A 16,112-nucleotide genomic window follows, 5' to 3' on the forward strand; every position below is an offset into this window, starting at 1 on the left:
TCCACCAAAAAAATTTAGCCAAACATTGGGTTCGGTAGCTTTTAGGTGGCGAACTAGGGGGTCAAAGTTTTTTCTTAAAGAGACAGTAATTCGACTATAGAATGGTCGAATAGTCAAACGATTTTTAGTTCGAATCTTTCTATTCGAAGGTCGAAGTAGCCCATTCGATGGTCGAAGTAGCCAAAAAAACACTTCGAAATTCGAAGTTTTTTTTCTTCTATTCCTTCACTCGAAGTTAATGAATTGGCCCCTAAGTTTAATATAAAAAATAAAAAAGTAAATTTTTAAGCTTTAGTTCTCTGTTAAAAGTGTGTGTAACAAAATCACAACTACACCGATGCTGCTTTTCCCATTTTTGCTTTGTAACTCAAGGCTGCCATATTTATAGAGAACTTATTATACTTCCCTCAACCAGCCGCTCACTATTCTACACTCTCCCTACCGCAGTCCTTTCATGTCCCTATGAGAGGTTTATACATACCATTGGATCAACGTCATATATTAAACCATAATGAAATCTGCTGTCGGCTTAATTTTAAAACTAGGTGCTCTGAAAATGGAGGAGCTTTTTTTTCGTCCCCCCTTCTCCCAATTGCCTATAACTACATTCTGAGTAGCTGCCATTGAATTAAAATGAGCAATTGACTTGTTTTTCTTGATATGTAGATATTATCCCCAGCCATTGGAATAAGTTCAGAAAATGAGGCATTGAAATATCCATTATGACAATAACACTATAGCAGGCCCATTTATCAATTACAATATGCATTCTCACTGACAGCTTGCCATTAACATGAATATTAAAGGAGAGTCAGCGGCGGAGCAGATGCTGAGAGCGTCAATCATTACTATCAGTCAGGGAAATGCTTTCTGCTCACTGGAGACTCTGTATTTTTCATTACTTGTATTCACATTTATTTTAGTGAAAGTCTGACCTTTGCCATTAGTAATAGAAGTTTATTATAGTATGTAAGTGAACATAATCTCTCCATGTATATGTATTATTAATTGAATCACTATACAGCTTTATAAACAAACCATAGGGAATTCCAAGACTGGCATGAATATATGTTATATTGTTATACAGACAATGAGAAAGCCTAGGAAATAGTCCCTGCTATAGAGAGGGCTGAGCAGCGAGGGCGGAAGGAAGAGGACTAAAAGCAAGAGGACTGAGGGCGGAGGATTGAGGGCAGAAGGCTGAAGGCAGAAGTATGAGGGCGGAGTTCGCATGACTGACGGCTGAGAAGGGAGGGTAGAGGACGGAGATTTGGACGACGAGTGACGGCAAAAGCAACCGATGCGCCATTCCGAAGGCATTGGACATCGCATGCAAGACAGGTATTTCGCTGCAGGATGTCCTAAAATGCTTTCCATAAGAGAGACTGCTATTAACCTGCAAGGGGAGAATACTGCAGTGTGCAGCCTGCTTGAAGCTGTGTGCTGCTGTTCCCTGGAGGAAGTTTTGTTGTCAGCACCCATTGGGATCCAGGGGGCAAATTCACTAAGATGCGACGTTGCGCCAGGCGCAACTTCGCCGCACTTTGCCGCACTTCGCCGCACTTCGCCAGGCGTAGTTTCGCCAGGGCTCCGCAAATTCACTAAAATCCGAAGTTGCGCACAGTGGTAGCGTAAGGTTGCGAAGTTGCGCTAGCGTTGATTCGCTATATAAAGCGAAGTTACGCTAGCGAAGGCTAATTTGCATACGGCGCGAAATTCAAATTTCAATGGAGGAACACGTATCTGCACTACAAATGCCTAGAAAACCTTCAAATCTGCAAATAAAATTTTTATTTTGCCCTACACATGTGCCCACTGTCTAGGTAAGTTGCCATGAGTCAGGAAATGTAGGGGGGAGGAAGGGGAGCCCCAAAAAATTTTCGATCTTTTTCAGCCTATCACCCATCATCTAGAAAACACGCCAGCGTTTTTTGGGACTTAGAAAAAAAATTTACTTTTTTAAAAAAAATCCCTATCTACTCTATTGCGCTTCGCCAGGTCTGAGGTGGCGAAGGAAGTCTAGCGTAAAAGGTAGCGTTCAGTACACTGCGCAAGTTAGTGAATTTGTGTAGTTTCGTCACTAGCGAAGATTCGCATGGCGTAAGGGTGCGAAGTAACACTAGCGAAACTACGCCAGCGTTCGTTAGTGAATTTGCGCAGTAACGAAAATGCCAAACGCTAGCGAATTAACGCTAGCGTTCGGCACTTCGTGGCTTAGTGAATTTGCCCCCAGGAGTACAACAGTCAGCCATCTTGATAAGGTGAAAGCTACAGAGTGGAGAGAAGCAAGGTTCCTTGTCAACAGTAAGTTATTAACCCATGTGCTACCAGTTTAAGGAACATTGGGAGTTATAAAACAGACATTAACCTGCTAATCTATTGGAGGGTGAGACCTATTGTGCAAGGAGAGCTGACAGCATTGCTGCACACTCCCAACAGCACCAGAGGGAGCACCATCTATACCATTACCAAGGGACACATCACCAGTTATTTTATTGTGGTTACATCCAGGGAGATAATCCAGTGGCACAGTTCAGCAGCAACCTAAAGTGGAATTTGCCATTCATTTAGACTGCTGTGCTAATTGCAGCCCATCCAGTTCTTTCAACCCAGTAAGGTGGCCCCCCATCAGTACACAACAGATTCGGGACTTAGGTGTGCACACCGGAGTTTGAAGGGTTTTACAGGTGCTGTCATAGTTACTGCAGTGTTAGCAGAATACTAATTGTCATAATATTTTTCAATTTCTAACCAATCCTCTCTTACAGCTGCAGCTGTTTAATAAAGTCAGGTTGTGCCTGTTGCACTGCCATCTTGTGTGCCTGGTTACTGGGGCCTTGGGGTGTCACCTGGTTAAGGAAAGCAGACTCATATAGACTACTGCCAACACCTACGGGTGCACTACAGTACATTACAAGACTACAAATTCCTATAAAATTCATTATTCATTGTGATTTATTTGGAGTCACGTTGGTCGCATACTTCATTATTGCATACCTTCTGTCACACAGACTTGGCTGTCTGCATAACTCGCACAAGGGATAGAAAGCCAAGTTAAACTACAGCCCCCGTTCTATTTCTAAGTTAAGTATGTACATACAACATTCATTTGCTAAGCCTCATTAGTACTGTCCCCTTAGGCACCACTTACACCCCACGCTCCCCTCCATAACACCAGAGGAAATGCAGAACAATCACCGCTACTTACACTGGGCAACCAATTTGCAAATACAGCCAATCTGAAGGCATTTTTATTGCACATGCTGACTATGACATTTAATACAAAAATAGAATTTAAAGGGCATGTAAAGGCAAAAAAATAAAATCCCACTTTTACTTTCTTTAATGAAGAACAAACCTATCTCCAATATACTTTGATTAAAAAAATGTGTACCGTTTTTAAAAGAAACCTGACTGTATGCAGTGAAATTCTCCCTTCATTTACTGCTGTGGATAGGAATTGTCAGATGGTCCCTAACTGCAGAGCAGGGAAACAATCATACTTATGAACAGCAGGGGGAGCCCCCGCCTTACTTCCCAGCCATGCAAAACTCAAGCAGCTTTGTTTATGACGATCCCTAAGCAGCCCAGACCACACTGAGCATGTGCACAGTCTTAGTCTTGCAAAGATGTTTAACAAAGTATTCAGAATCCCCTTGACAAAGGCCTTGGTGCCGAAACGTTGGGGCCATTCTCATTTTTCTGGTAGGTGTATCCGCTCCCTTGCTGATTTCTTGCTTGCTACATGAGACTAATGGGTGATTGATTTTCTATGCTACTTTTTAACATTGTATAAATTGCGCCATGTATTGTATGGCATTATCTATGTAAAATGTTTTCTTGAATAATAGTAAAAATTATTTTTTCAAATCACCCTTATGTCCAATTGTTTTTTTGTTTTGAGTGTGCAAACATTTTGACTTATATTTAGTATACAAAATACAGCATTTCTAGCCTTATTCTATTTTAGACTTTACATGCCCTTTAAGGTGTCAGTTATCACCAAAATTCTCATAAAAACTGAGTAAATCCATTTTTCTTCAACAGTGAGCCATACCCACACCATCCATGGAAGGAATGAAATGACTTTATTGGAGGCGGAAAGAAGGATGGAAATAGAGGAAGGTGGGTAGGGGGAATAGTAAGAAAAGGGACAGGCAGTATAAAGTAGAGAAGGGAGCAGAAAGAAAAAAAAGATAACGGTGAAGAAATAATGGGGAGAAACAAAGAACATGGGTAAATACCAAAAGCGTGAAGAAAGATGACATTATAGGAGAGATGTTTGGGAAAAACATATTGAATTGGGCTAAAAATTATTTCAATTAGAGAAAGAGAACAATAAAGAAAGAATGGGAGTGTAGAAGCAGGCATGTGGTTGTCATGAGCATAGCACCAAGTAACTCTATGCTGGGGTCAGTAGTGACCATCTCTAGCCCAAGGCAGGACAGATACAGAGCAAGAAGTAGGCTTCCAAATGCTTCCCTAACACAGAGAGTAAGCTAGATCTATTACATAAGGGACATAGAGACTTCCAATTTTCAAAGAAACTAGGGTTAGGGACCACAGCAGGGTGTAGCCAAACATCTTTACAGACCAACAAAAGATGCACTGAAAGCATCCTGGAAGGACGCACATAAGCATCGGGATCAGTGTACACGTAAGGACACAGCCCTATGCTGGTGTGGATATTCCTTGTTGCTCGCAGACACATTCGTGCACACAATTATGTGCCAATCAGGGTTGCCAGGTTGGCGGGTTTCCAGCCAAATTGGGCTACTAATTGAAAGCCTAGGTGGGTTTTGAAAGTATGAACTAGCAAAGGTACGGATTTGAGCTACTTTTTGGGAACAAGCATCTCTGGCCAGGTAAGGAGCTGGCCAGGTAAGGAGCTGGCCAGGTAAGGAGTTGGCTAGGAAAATCTAATCAATGATTGGTCGCTTTGTGGGAGTGATTGTCCAATTAAAGAGGTAAATGAGCCTCCATAAACAATAAGATCTCCTCTTCTGCTGATCACATTTTTTGCCAAGGAAACCAGTTGGATATCGTAGGCAACTATCAACTAAAAACTGTGGACATGAGCTCTTATCATGTGATTTCCATAGGTATATGGTTGGAATACATCAGTTACTGTGTTTTTATGATACAAAGATACATAGCCCTGTGTGTGGGCTGTGCAGGAAATATCCTAGAGGCCTTGATAAATGAATTAGCATGCAGACCTGTAGGGCTTTGGTTGGCATTGATGCTTTGCAGTACTGGGTTACTGGGGTCAGGTCTGATCTATCTTCATGGAGTCTGTTGTACTCAATTGCCAGTACAGGTAAGGGGCCTGCTATCCAGAATGCTCGGGACCTGGGGTCTTCCGGATAATGGATCTTTCTGTAATTTGGATCTTCAGACTACTAGCAAATCCTTTAAACGTTAAATAAACCCAAAGGGCTGGTTTTGCTTCCAATAAGGATTAATTATATCTTAGTTGGGATCAAGTACAAGTTACTGTTTTATTATTACACAGAAAAAGGAAATCATTTTTAAAAATTTGGATTATTTGGATAAAATGGAGTCTATGGGAGATGGCTATTCCATAATTCGGCGCTTACCCATACCTGTACCTATGTTTTAAAGAGTTTGAAATTCTGCAAGTTTTTCACACTTTGCATGTTCTTAAATGAGTCCCTTATGTGCTTAGATTCCCTCCCAAAAAATAATTTTCTCTATCTAAACCCCCTTTGTACCCAATTTTAATATTGTACTTTTTTTCTACTGCCCTTTTCATCTCCTATCAGTTACATTCTTTCATTTCTGTACTTCCATTTTTCCCCATCTTGGACTGATCTCCCAATTACCTCTCCCCTCGACTTGTCCTTCATCCGTATGTTTCCTCTTCCCTCTACTTCTCTACTGTGCCAATTATTTCAGATATTCCCATATTGCGTTTTTATCCTCGCACCACCCATGCTTTCTTTCTGTTTTCCTCTTTTCTCAAAATCTCTCCCCTTCCTGGAGGCATCTTTGTGTACTTTTAATCCCTCTGAATATTCAGGCTCCTCTACACCATAACAAGGTCTCCATGGAACATAGGGCCCAAGAATGCAATTCATTAAATCACACTGGGGAAACCCTAACGTCAAATAAATATAGTAGATGAATTAGTTCATGGAGTAAATATATTCATGGCTACACACCCGTTCAAACTTGATGAATTCAAGTAACAGTAAAAATATATCCTCACTAAGCGAGTTAAAGGGACAAGTGTGAGGGAAGCTCCTACTGGGGATTTAGCCACTGAACTGAAATTATTGTGCATCAAATGGATAAGTTACTCTTCATGGAGTGTTTGAATTTTAGATTGAAGGAGAAACTTTTGAAATATCTTTTGTTTTCTCATTCCCATACTTGGATACAGTCACTGGCACCTGACTTTAATGAATATTGTACAATACAATGCAATAGATATACATAGCATATGTAATAAATATGGGTTTATGTATTGTGACAATGCTGTTATAAATTCCATTAAGGGTGGAGTAAATTTCCATGAATTACTGCCTTTTGATCATCATGCATTTCATGAATTTATCTGTTAAGATTGAGAGTCTGAAGTAGTCAAATGTATTCACGCCATCAACCCTTTGTGTTTGCATATCATGAATTTCACATGTAATTCATTCATCTATTTATCATATTTTTTACTTGATGTTAGGGTTTTACTGGTTTGATTTAATAAATTTAAATATTGGATATGGGATAAATTTGTAATCCCTATTGTTCCGCCCCTGGCCCGCCCCTCTCCCCCGCTCTACTACTCACCTATTTCAAGAGCTAAAGTCCCTTCATGGTGAAACTTTGTGACTCCACCCCTGAAATGGCATAATCCCGCCCCTGAAATGTCATGGCTCTGCCTCCATAAACAATAAGATCTCCTCTTCTGCCGATCACATTTTTTGCCAAGGAAACCAGTTGGATATCGTAGGCAACTATCAACTAAAAACTGTGGACACTTATTGCCATCCCAGTTATCCGGAAGCAATTGGTCACTCTCAGAACATACACTGTGTTTTATCTTCCTCTTTCCAGACTTAAGCTCGAGGATTCGTACGATTTTCGAACCATGTGTGGAGAGTCCCGACATTTTTCGTCCGGCGGAGATCGGTCGTTTGGTCGATCGGACAGGTTAGAAAATTTCTGTCGGCTGCTGATAATATCTCTGCATGTATTGCCGATCGTATGATTTTCAGTGGGAGACTGTCACTAGCTTTGGTTGGACATAGATATCGTACGATTTCTGTCAGGGGCAGAACATTGCTGATCTGTTCTTTAACTAATCTGACTGGTAAGACTTTGATCTGAATGGTTAGTGGCGGTTCGGGAGATGGGAAAGTCCGATCGTACGATGATTCGTACGATCGGATCTTTGCATCTATGGCCAGCTTTATCCATCTGCAAGAGAAACAATCAGTATGGGAACAATACCCCACTTACATAACCTGATTGAGGAAGTAGGCTAGCTACAGGCCCATAGCTTAGCAGCCAAACAATGAGACTAGAGACCAGCAGCATGCCTACATGTAAGCAAAGAGGATCTTTAAATACATGCATGTCACCATTCAATTTGCTATTCTCACAGACAGAAGCCTGATGCTGTGCTCCTTCCTGGCCTTGCATCAATCTGTGTTCTCTCCCTGACTGCACCAGAGAGATGCTGGAAAAAAGACAGAAGCAGCACTGCACCCACAACAATTTTCTCCCTGCTGAGCATCTCCTGCAGAGTGTGAGCCACCTTTCCTTTGCTTAGGGTACATTCTTTCCCCCCTGACCAACCACTCTCAAGCGGTTAGCCAACGGCAATCAGACTCTTTAGGGTCTTGCCACACGAGCAGATTCGAGGAGATTAGTCGTCCCAATGACAAATCTCCTCTTCTTCGGGGGGACAATCTCCCCGAACTGCCTTCCCCCTGCCCTCCTCTGGCTAAAATGAAAATCGCCTGCGGCAATGCACATGCGGCGCTATTCGTTTTCCGAAGTCGCCCCGAAGAAGAGGAGAATTGTCGCTGGGGCGACTAATCTCCCCGAATCTGCTCATGTGGCCTAACCCTTAGAGTCTCAATCTTCAGCCATATATAACCACCGTGGCTCCTGGCTACCTTGGGAGGACAAAAAAAAAAACACTGAGGGTTTGGGGGGAATTGAGAAGTATTTGTACATTTTTGACTGGTTATTCTATTCTCCTGTCCTACAAGGGGGAGGGTGAGACTATTAACCCTTCATTTGGTGCTGCCTGTAGGACGAAAAGAAAAAACGAATCCCAACCTGGGTGTGCAAAGGTGTAAAAAACCCCAGAAATTTCCGTCTTCTGCATCATCTCAAGTAATCACCCATGTAAGCTCCTGTAACCCAAATTTAAAAAAATGAAGTACACTGCTAAATGTCACTGTTATAAGTCAGTTGTGGCCAAAAAACTTAAAGTTGACCTCCGTAACCTAACCCCCCATTGGATGGGATCTTTATGGCCTATTGCCTTCTCAAGTGCTCAATAGATTTGTTATATGAGATGATCATTTGAATATAATGCAAACCACTACCACGGATTATGACATATAATCATGGGCCGGACTGGGGGGCCTGGGGCTCATTGGGACTGCTGACCAAGGCCTCTCTCCTGTGACCCGCCGTGCATTAATGTTCCATGCATATGCAAACAGCGCCCCCTCGGCATGCATGCGCACATGGGCTGCGTGTCACCAAAAATACTTTTTTTCCCCTTGATTTTAAAAAATGAGCATCAGGAGAGGGGGTCTGGCCCCGCAGTGGGCCCATGAGGGTCGGGGCCACTGGGTTTTTTCCCGGTGTCCAGTCCAGCCGGACCAGTCCAACACTGCATATAATGGTCCTGAAATATCTAAAAGCCATACAGCCCTGAGTTTGGGGGTCACCCTGTGCAAAAATGGACCTGGAATAATGAAGCCAGATAAATTTGCCATTACATAAACAACAATAAGCGGTATGGCATCACTTTTAACTCTGATTACACTTCTTTCATGTAGGTAAAATTAACTGTGCATGTCACACATTCAAAGGGGCAAATTTACTAGAGGGAGCAGTGGGCATCGCTAGCGAAAATTCACCAGCATTCATTTGCCATACCCAAACTTAGCATTTTGATAAATAAGCGCATTCACTGTGAATTAAAACGTTAGCGAAGTTGCACAAAGTGTGGCAAAGCCTTCCAAGACGAAAATTCGCCCTTTAATAAATTTTTCCCAAAATATTTAACCCAAGATGATTCTACTTTTATAGATCTAAGCCATTTAAAATATATCATTTTTTTTTCTCTACAAAGCAAATTGAGCTTATACAGTAGATGCTGTTTCAGAAGGACCGTTCCAAGTGGAATTATTATAATCTTGAACGCAAGAGGGCACTGTATCCTTAAATTCAATATATTTTCTACAGGTTTCTTCTAAATTATTCTAAGAATTGACCTAAAAATGCCATCATGGGATGTGAAACGTATGATTATCTGTAATTACACCTTTATACTTGTTGTTGTAACAAGAAGTGTATATAATTCCTTTATTTGTGTAATTGTCTATAACACCAGCAATGACATTTTTTCCCCATAAAGGATCACACTTATATTTCACATAACGAACCTTGGCTGTGCTTTGCCTTTGTGTATATTTTAGGACATATATTAATAACAGGAGCGGTGCTCATAAATAACAAGTGCGCATATCCCTCCAGCTGTTGTTTGGCCTTTGGTTGGTAGTGGGATGCTGGGAGCCAGTGTTGGACTGGGACACCAGGAGCCCCACCCAAAAACATTAGACCAGGTGCCGACCATAAAACCTTAGACCAGGGGCCTACACTCAGTACTATTATTCTTCCTCTCCTCACTCAACCTCTATTTTCCTTTATTTTACATACTATAATCTATTATTCCATCTATTTAGCCTCTTTATTCTCATAGAAATAGGGAATGGCCATTAAATATACCAAATGTTTAGCAGCATGAGGGCCCCCTGACACCTGGGCCCACCAGGAGTTTTCCCGGCACATATTAAGAGTCCTGGAGGGCACGAAATGCGTAGGGCCGATGGAGATACTGTTCCTTTTTTAATCCACTCCCTAAACTGAGGGTCTGGTGCACCTGGACCACCAGTTCCACGTGGTGAATGCTCTATTAAGCCCTCTTTAGGTGGCTTAATATCCTGGTGGGCCAGTCTGCAAACTGTTGGTTCACCACGTTGGACATCCCTGCTGTATATAATAAGAATATCTAACATATAATAAGTGTTTTCTGCCATATCGTAAAGCCTATCCTGCTTGGTTAGGTTATACATACCTCCCAACTGTCCTGTTTTTAGAGGGTCAGTCCCTCTTTTGACAGCTCAACCTGCAGTCCCTCATTTGTTCTGGAAAGTCCTGTTTTTCTCTGCACTGAACAGCCAGAGAAAGAAACAAAGTTTCTAACTTAATTGGCTTTTAGCAGAGAGCCCAAGATAAGATAAGGAAATAAGTAATTGTAACAATATAGGGTAACAGGTCCCTTGGGTAATGTTAGACTCACAGCTTAAAGGGCAATTCACCTTCATTAGCAAAACTGTAATAACACAGAAATATGTTCAAACTTTCATAAACTGCCAAAGTTTGTAAAATGATCATTGTAATTAGGGGGTGTGGCCACAAAATCGGGCATGGTCAAAAACTTTTCGCCGCGCTACGCGCACCAACTTTTTGTCAGTCTTTTTATTTCCAAAATGTTGGGAGGTATGGATGGAGTGGGCAGAATCTGCTCAGACAGAATCAGATGCAGCTTTGAAACGTTCATTTACAGCCACATAAGAACCACTAATAGAATGTTTTGTAACTCTTATTTGTATCATTACATTCCAAGGGTTGGAGAAAAGGGCAAATCAGTTCAGTAATTAGCATTGAATGATAACATCTAGTTTTCCCAATGCTGCCTAAGTAGCCCCTGATTTGTAGGACCCCTTCACCCACAAATGCATCAATCTGTCAGATAATAAGAGACTCCTTGACAGTTATCACAGGCAAGAAATGGCTCATCTTTGACTTTTTAACTTTGTGTGAAAGAGTGTAGAGGAAAGTAGGCAATATCACACATAATTGGATGATATGGTCTTCCAACTACTGTCACTTTTGAATCTCCAATCTTGCCTATTTTTATCTGCTAGTGAATAGGCGAATCCAAGTGTAAAACCAATACAGACACGGTTACCTGTGACTAAGAAGATTCATCTAAAAACTGCCTACAAAATATCTTCAAATAATAAAATTATCTCTTCGTCCATAGGCTCTGGGAGTAGGGATGGGCGAATTTATTCGGCAGGCGCAAATTCGCAGAGAATTTCCTCATTTCGCCGCCGGCGAATAAATTTGCGAATTTGCCGCAAACATTCAGCGACGAAAATTCACCAGCGTCAGAGATTAATTTCCGGAAATTCGTGGTGAAGCAAAACGGGACAAATTCGCCCATCACTATCTATGAGCAAAATGGAAGTACAAAGCCCACCCATAAACTGCTTAACAACGGCACCAATTGTTTTATAAATACATTTACATTTGAATTAGAAAATGATATAAAAAATATATATTTTCCACATGATTCACTTGATTTAGCAGCATGTGAACTCTGAATCGATGCAACTTTCACTTACTGTGATATTGCTGAACGCTCAGTACTCAGATCGAAGCCGGTGAAATGAATCTTTCCTTTCTTTTTTATAAATGTAGGTGCTCCCGCAAGAGAAGCAAAGTGTCAAATAAGCTCTTGCCATCCACTGGATGTAATATCATCGGAGTTGAGAACTTCAATTTCAGATGTGCTGAAACACATATCCACTATTTCTATTGTCTGAGGGATTGAAATAAGCACTTTGTGGCTGAACCAGGGAATTCTCGGCAGAGTCAATGCAGAGATGGGAAGTTTAGATCAAATAACGAGGAATATAAATCCAAGATTATTCACAGGGACCAGATCTCTAAATGGCCAAATTGCTTCCCAGGGTGGATGCAACTAAGTGGCACCTTGTGTTTAGCATGGAATACATTTATATTATGTTCTAAATGTTTTGTGTCGCACAGGAGGCAGCTTTAACCTCAGGGTTACGGACTTAAAGGGATCCTGTCATCAGTTAATAGTGCTACTCCAGCAGACTTCTGCACTGAAATCCATTTCTCAAAAGAGCAAACAGATTTTTTTATATTCAATTTTGAAATCTGACATGGGGCTAGACATTTTGTCAATTTCCCAGCTGCCCCTGGTCATGTGACTTGTGCCTGCACTTTAGGAGAGAAATGCTTTCTGGCAGGCTGCTGTTTTTCCTTCTCAATGTAACTGAATGTGTCTCAGTGGGACATGGGTTTTTACTATTGAGTGTTGTTCTTAGATCTACCAGGCAGCTGTTATCTTGTGTTAGGGATCTGGTTACCTTCCGATTGTTCTTTTGTTTGGCTGCTGGGGGGAAAAGGGGAGGGGGGGATATCACATGACTTGGGGCAGCTGGGAAATTAGCAATATGTCTAGCCCCATGTCAGATTTCAAAATTGAATATAAAAAAATCTGTTTGCTCTTTTGAGAAATGGATTTCAATGCAGAATTCTGCTGGAGCAGCACTATTAACTGATTCATTTTGAAAAAATGTTTTTTTCCCATGGCAGTATCCCTTTAAGGCCTGGCCGAGGCAGCTGTTCTCTGCAGCCATTGCATTCTCCTTATTCATTGAACAGATTTTTCATACTGGGCTTTTAAACAACGATATCGCCCTCGTTATTGAGTTGAATCTACAAATGAACACCCGTGCCGTAAGTATTTTACACAAATACAGTCATGCTCAAGCCATCAGTCACAGTTCCACACTTCGCTTCTGTTTCTTCAAAATATTTAATAAAAAAATACTTTACAGGCATCAAAATTTCCAGTCCCTAATACGACGTCTTATATACAACCGCGCATTTACAAATGTACACACAAAGCTGTCGATGAAGCTCAGACTCCCTGGGATGAAAGATGTGCAAAGTAATTTGTAAGGAAAGAAAGGTCATCAACTGCCCGTGCTTGTGGGTTTTTCGTGTACGTTTAGCTGCTGACAGTCCGACGCCGTCAAATGTAACTCGGTGCGGGATGTTTTCTTCGGGCCTGTGTATAAACTGTCCATTTTCATGTTCGAGGTATAGGCGGTGAAGTTGTTCACTCGGTAAAGTTCCGCCTGCCTCTTGCAACACCCTAACCTGCTCATAAGTAAAAAGAAGTCCCTCCTGAAGGCCTTGGTGAAGATGGCGTACAGAAATGGATTTGCACACGAGTTGACAGGATAAAATAAGACCAACAGTATCTTTGAATTCGTCACAGTGATAAGAGGGACTTTAAAGGCAGCCGAGATGGCAAAGAATGATATCGGCGCCATACACGTGAAGTCGGTGAAGATGAGCACTGCCATTTTTTTGGCCAACTTTGTATCTTTGTTTGTAGGTGTAAGCTCTGGATTTTGCACCGCTATGTAAATTTTAATATAACAGGCACAAATGATGATAAAGGCAATGACGTTGAGTACTAGAATGAATATAATGTAGGCTTGCGAGAGGGGGGTCTCTATGTCCATGGGCAAGCATATGCTGACCTTAATGTAATTGCTAACCCCCACAAGAGGCAGCATTGCTATCACAAGGGAAAATATCCAGCCCCCCAGCATGATCAGAATGGCATGACGTAGACGTAGCTTTCGGTCGAGTTGCATTGCGTAGGTTATTGTGTGCCATCTCTCTAGGGTGATAACAGTCAGGGTGTAAACTGAAAGCTCACTGGAGAATACAGTAAAGAAGCCGGCCGCACTGCATCCACTCCCGGTCTGCCAGTCAATGGCATGGTTATAATACTGGCTCTTAGTCTGAGAATCTACGGAGGCGATGAGCAGCAGATAAATCCCCATGCAAAAATCAGCAAAAGACAGATTGCACATCAGAAAACGAGGGACCGTGAGCTTGCAGTGACTTGTGAGCAGAATAAAGAGAACCACCGCATTGCCCGCGATGGCAAGGACGCTAATAAACCATATCAGCACTCGCAGGAAGTCGTATCCCACGATGTCTTCGCAAGGGTTGAACGCATCTGGTTCTGGGCTGCATTTCAGGGTCTTGGGCTGGCACAGGTACTCGTAGTCTGCGATTAGATCTTCGTCGTGGTCAAAAAACATGGCCGTTAGGTTCTTATGCTCGGAAGGCAGATTGGAAGGTATTTCGTTTAAACTGGTGGGGTGGAGAAAAGAAAAATAGTCAAAAAAATGTAGATTTATAAAAGTTTTTTTAATAAAATATTTATTGTATTCCAAGAGACAATGGCCTCACATACTCAGTTGTCTATTGGAAATACCATTTTGCCTCCTTTCCAGTAGCTTGAATTTTTTTATTAATAAAATAAAGTCCATTTATTAACTATTACAAGTCTGGTATTGCTTGACTACAAACCTTGACATATTAGTATAGTTATGTGTTGGGGGGGGTGCTTGTAGTTGTAGTCCTGAAACATCTCCAGGGTTTAAAGGATAAGTAAACCTTTAAAATTAGTGAATGTAAAATTGATGAGAGTGCTATTCTAAGAACTTTTGCAATTTACATTCATTATTTATTTTCTTTTATCCCACCAAGGTATTAAAGTGATACTGACACTGAAAAACTACTTTTCAAAAATATTAGTTACCTATAGGTCATGTTGATCTATTTTCGCTGATAGTTCTGCTTTTGTAAGCAATTGTTAATTGAAGTTCCTAAACCTGACTGTTTGCCAACTTGACTGTCCCTTCTGAGCCTGTCAGTTTTTAATGCTAACGGCCTAATGCTACACAGATATGGCGGCCCCCTAATAGAGGAACAAGGGGGATCGGGTAGGTAATGTAAAAGCATCGTGCCAATGATTTTCGGGCCAAATTAGAAATAGCATGAAAAGACAATGTTATGATAGATGTAAAAAAAAGTTTAATTTCTGGTGTCAGTATCCCTTTAAGGGAAAGAGGCTGCTCTGATGTTCTTCTGCTTAGGAAAGATTTGAGAAAGATTCTAATTTTATTCCTAAGCAGAAGAACATCAGAGCAGCCTCTTTCTTTCTCCTGACAACTTCCTTGACTACTTGGTGGTCAGACTGGTGGGAAACTGACCAGTAGGTGGCGCTGTTGTAACTAAATTCATTCATATTAACAGTACATGTATCCCTTAATATCTTGGGAAAAAAGAAAATAATGAATGTAAATTGCAAAAGTTCTTAGAATAGCACTCTCATCAATTTTACTTTCACTTATTTTAAAGGTTTACTTATCCTTTAAGGCACTGTTTCAAACCTAGGAACTGCATCTCAAACATTCCCCTTTTGAAGGCCTCATCTGCCAAGTACCACACTCCCTCCTATTTTACCGACACATTTTTACAATAGATCCAACCAGTTACTGGCTGAGTGATGGCAGTAGGACATACAGGTATGGGACCTGTTATCCAGAATGCTTGGGACCTGGGGTTTTTCTGGACTTACGGATCTTCATACCATAAGTCTACTAGAAAATCATGTAAACATTAAATAAACACAATAGGCTGGTTTTGTTTCCAATAAGGATTAATTATATCTTAGTTGGGATCAAGTACAAGTTACTGTTCAATATTACAGAAAACAGGAAATATTTGGATTATTTGGATAAAATGGAGTCTATGGGAGACGGCCTTTCCGTAATTCGGAGCTTCTTGGCTACCGGGTTTCCGGATAACAGGTCCCATATCAATAATATGAAGTTCACTACTTACTTTGTGCCATTGAACTGTTTCTGTGTTATGGATTCACATTGTTTTGTTAAGTTTTCAAGTAAAGCATTTTGCCTAAGAGGAAGAAAAACAGGAGAAAAGATACGAGGAATTAGTTTTTACAAGCGCATTGTTCATTCATAGTACTGAGAAATACACATACTGACTGAATGTCCTAAAGCTTTGATGGATAGAGGGTGCTGCTTATACAGGTAGGACTGTGAATAGTGATAGTGAAAAATTCTTGAATTTCCAGCAAAATCCGCGAAACGGCAAAAAATTTGCGAGACAAAAAACGAGACACCAGC

The 16,112-nt window shown here is 41.2% G+C and overlaps 1 protein-coding gene across 1 annotated transcript in view; it reads right to left on the reverse strand.

The window, feature by feature from the left end:
* Window positions 1-13,035: 13,035 nt before the first annotated feature.
* lhcgr.S (luteinizing hormone/choriogonadotropin receptor S homeolog) overlaps window positions 13,036-16,112 on the reverse strand; it is a 69,118-nt gene continuing 66,041 nt past the window's right edge. Inside the window, exons 10-11 of the mRNA XM_018265051.2 lie at window positions 15,808-15,879; window positions 13,036-14,268 (exon numbers count right to left, since the gene is read on the reverse strand). Coding sequence (XP_018120540.1) covers window positions 13,068-14,268; window positions 15,808-15,879 — 1,273 coding nt within the window. The 3' untranslated portion in view covers window positions 13,036-13,067. The remainder of the gene's footprint in view (window positions 14,269-15,807; window positions 15,880-16,112) is intronic.

This window comes from Xenopus laevis, chromosome 5S, assembly GCF_017654675.1.
Source record: "Xenopus laevis strain J_2021 chromosome 5S, Xenopus_laevis_v10.1, whole genome shotgun sequence".
In the NCBI taxonomy this organism is placed as follows: domain Eukaryota; kingdom Metazoa; phylum Chordata; class Amphibia; order Anura; family Pipidae; genus Xenopus; species Xenopus laevis.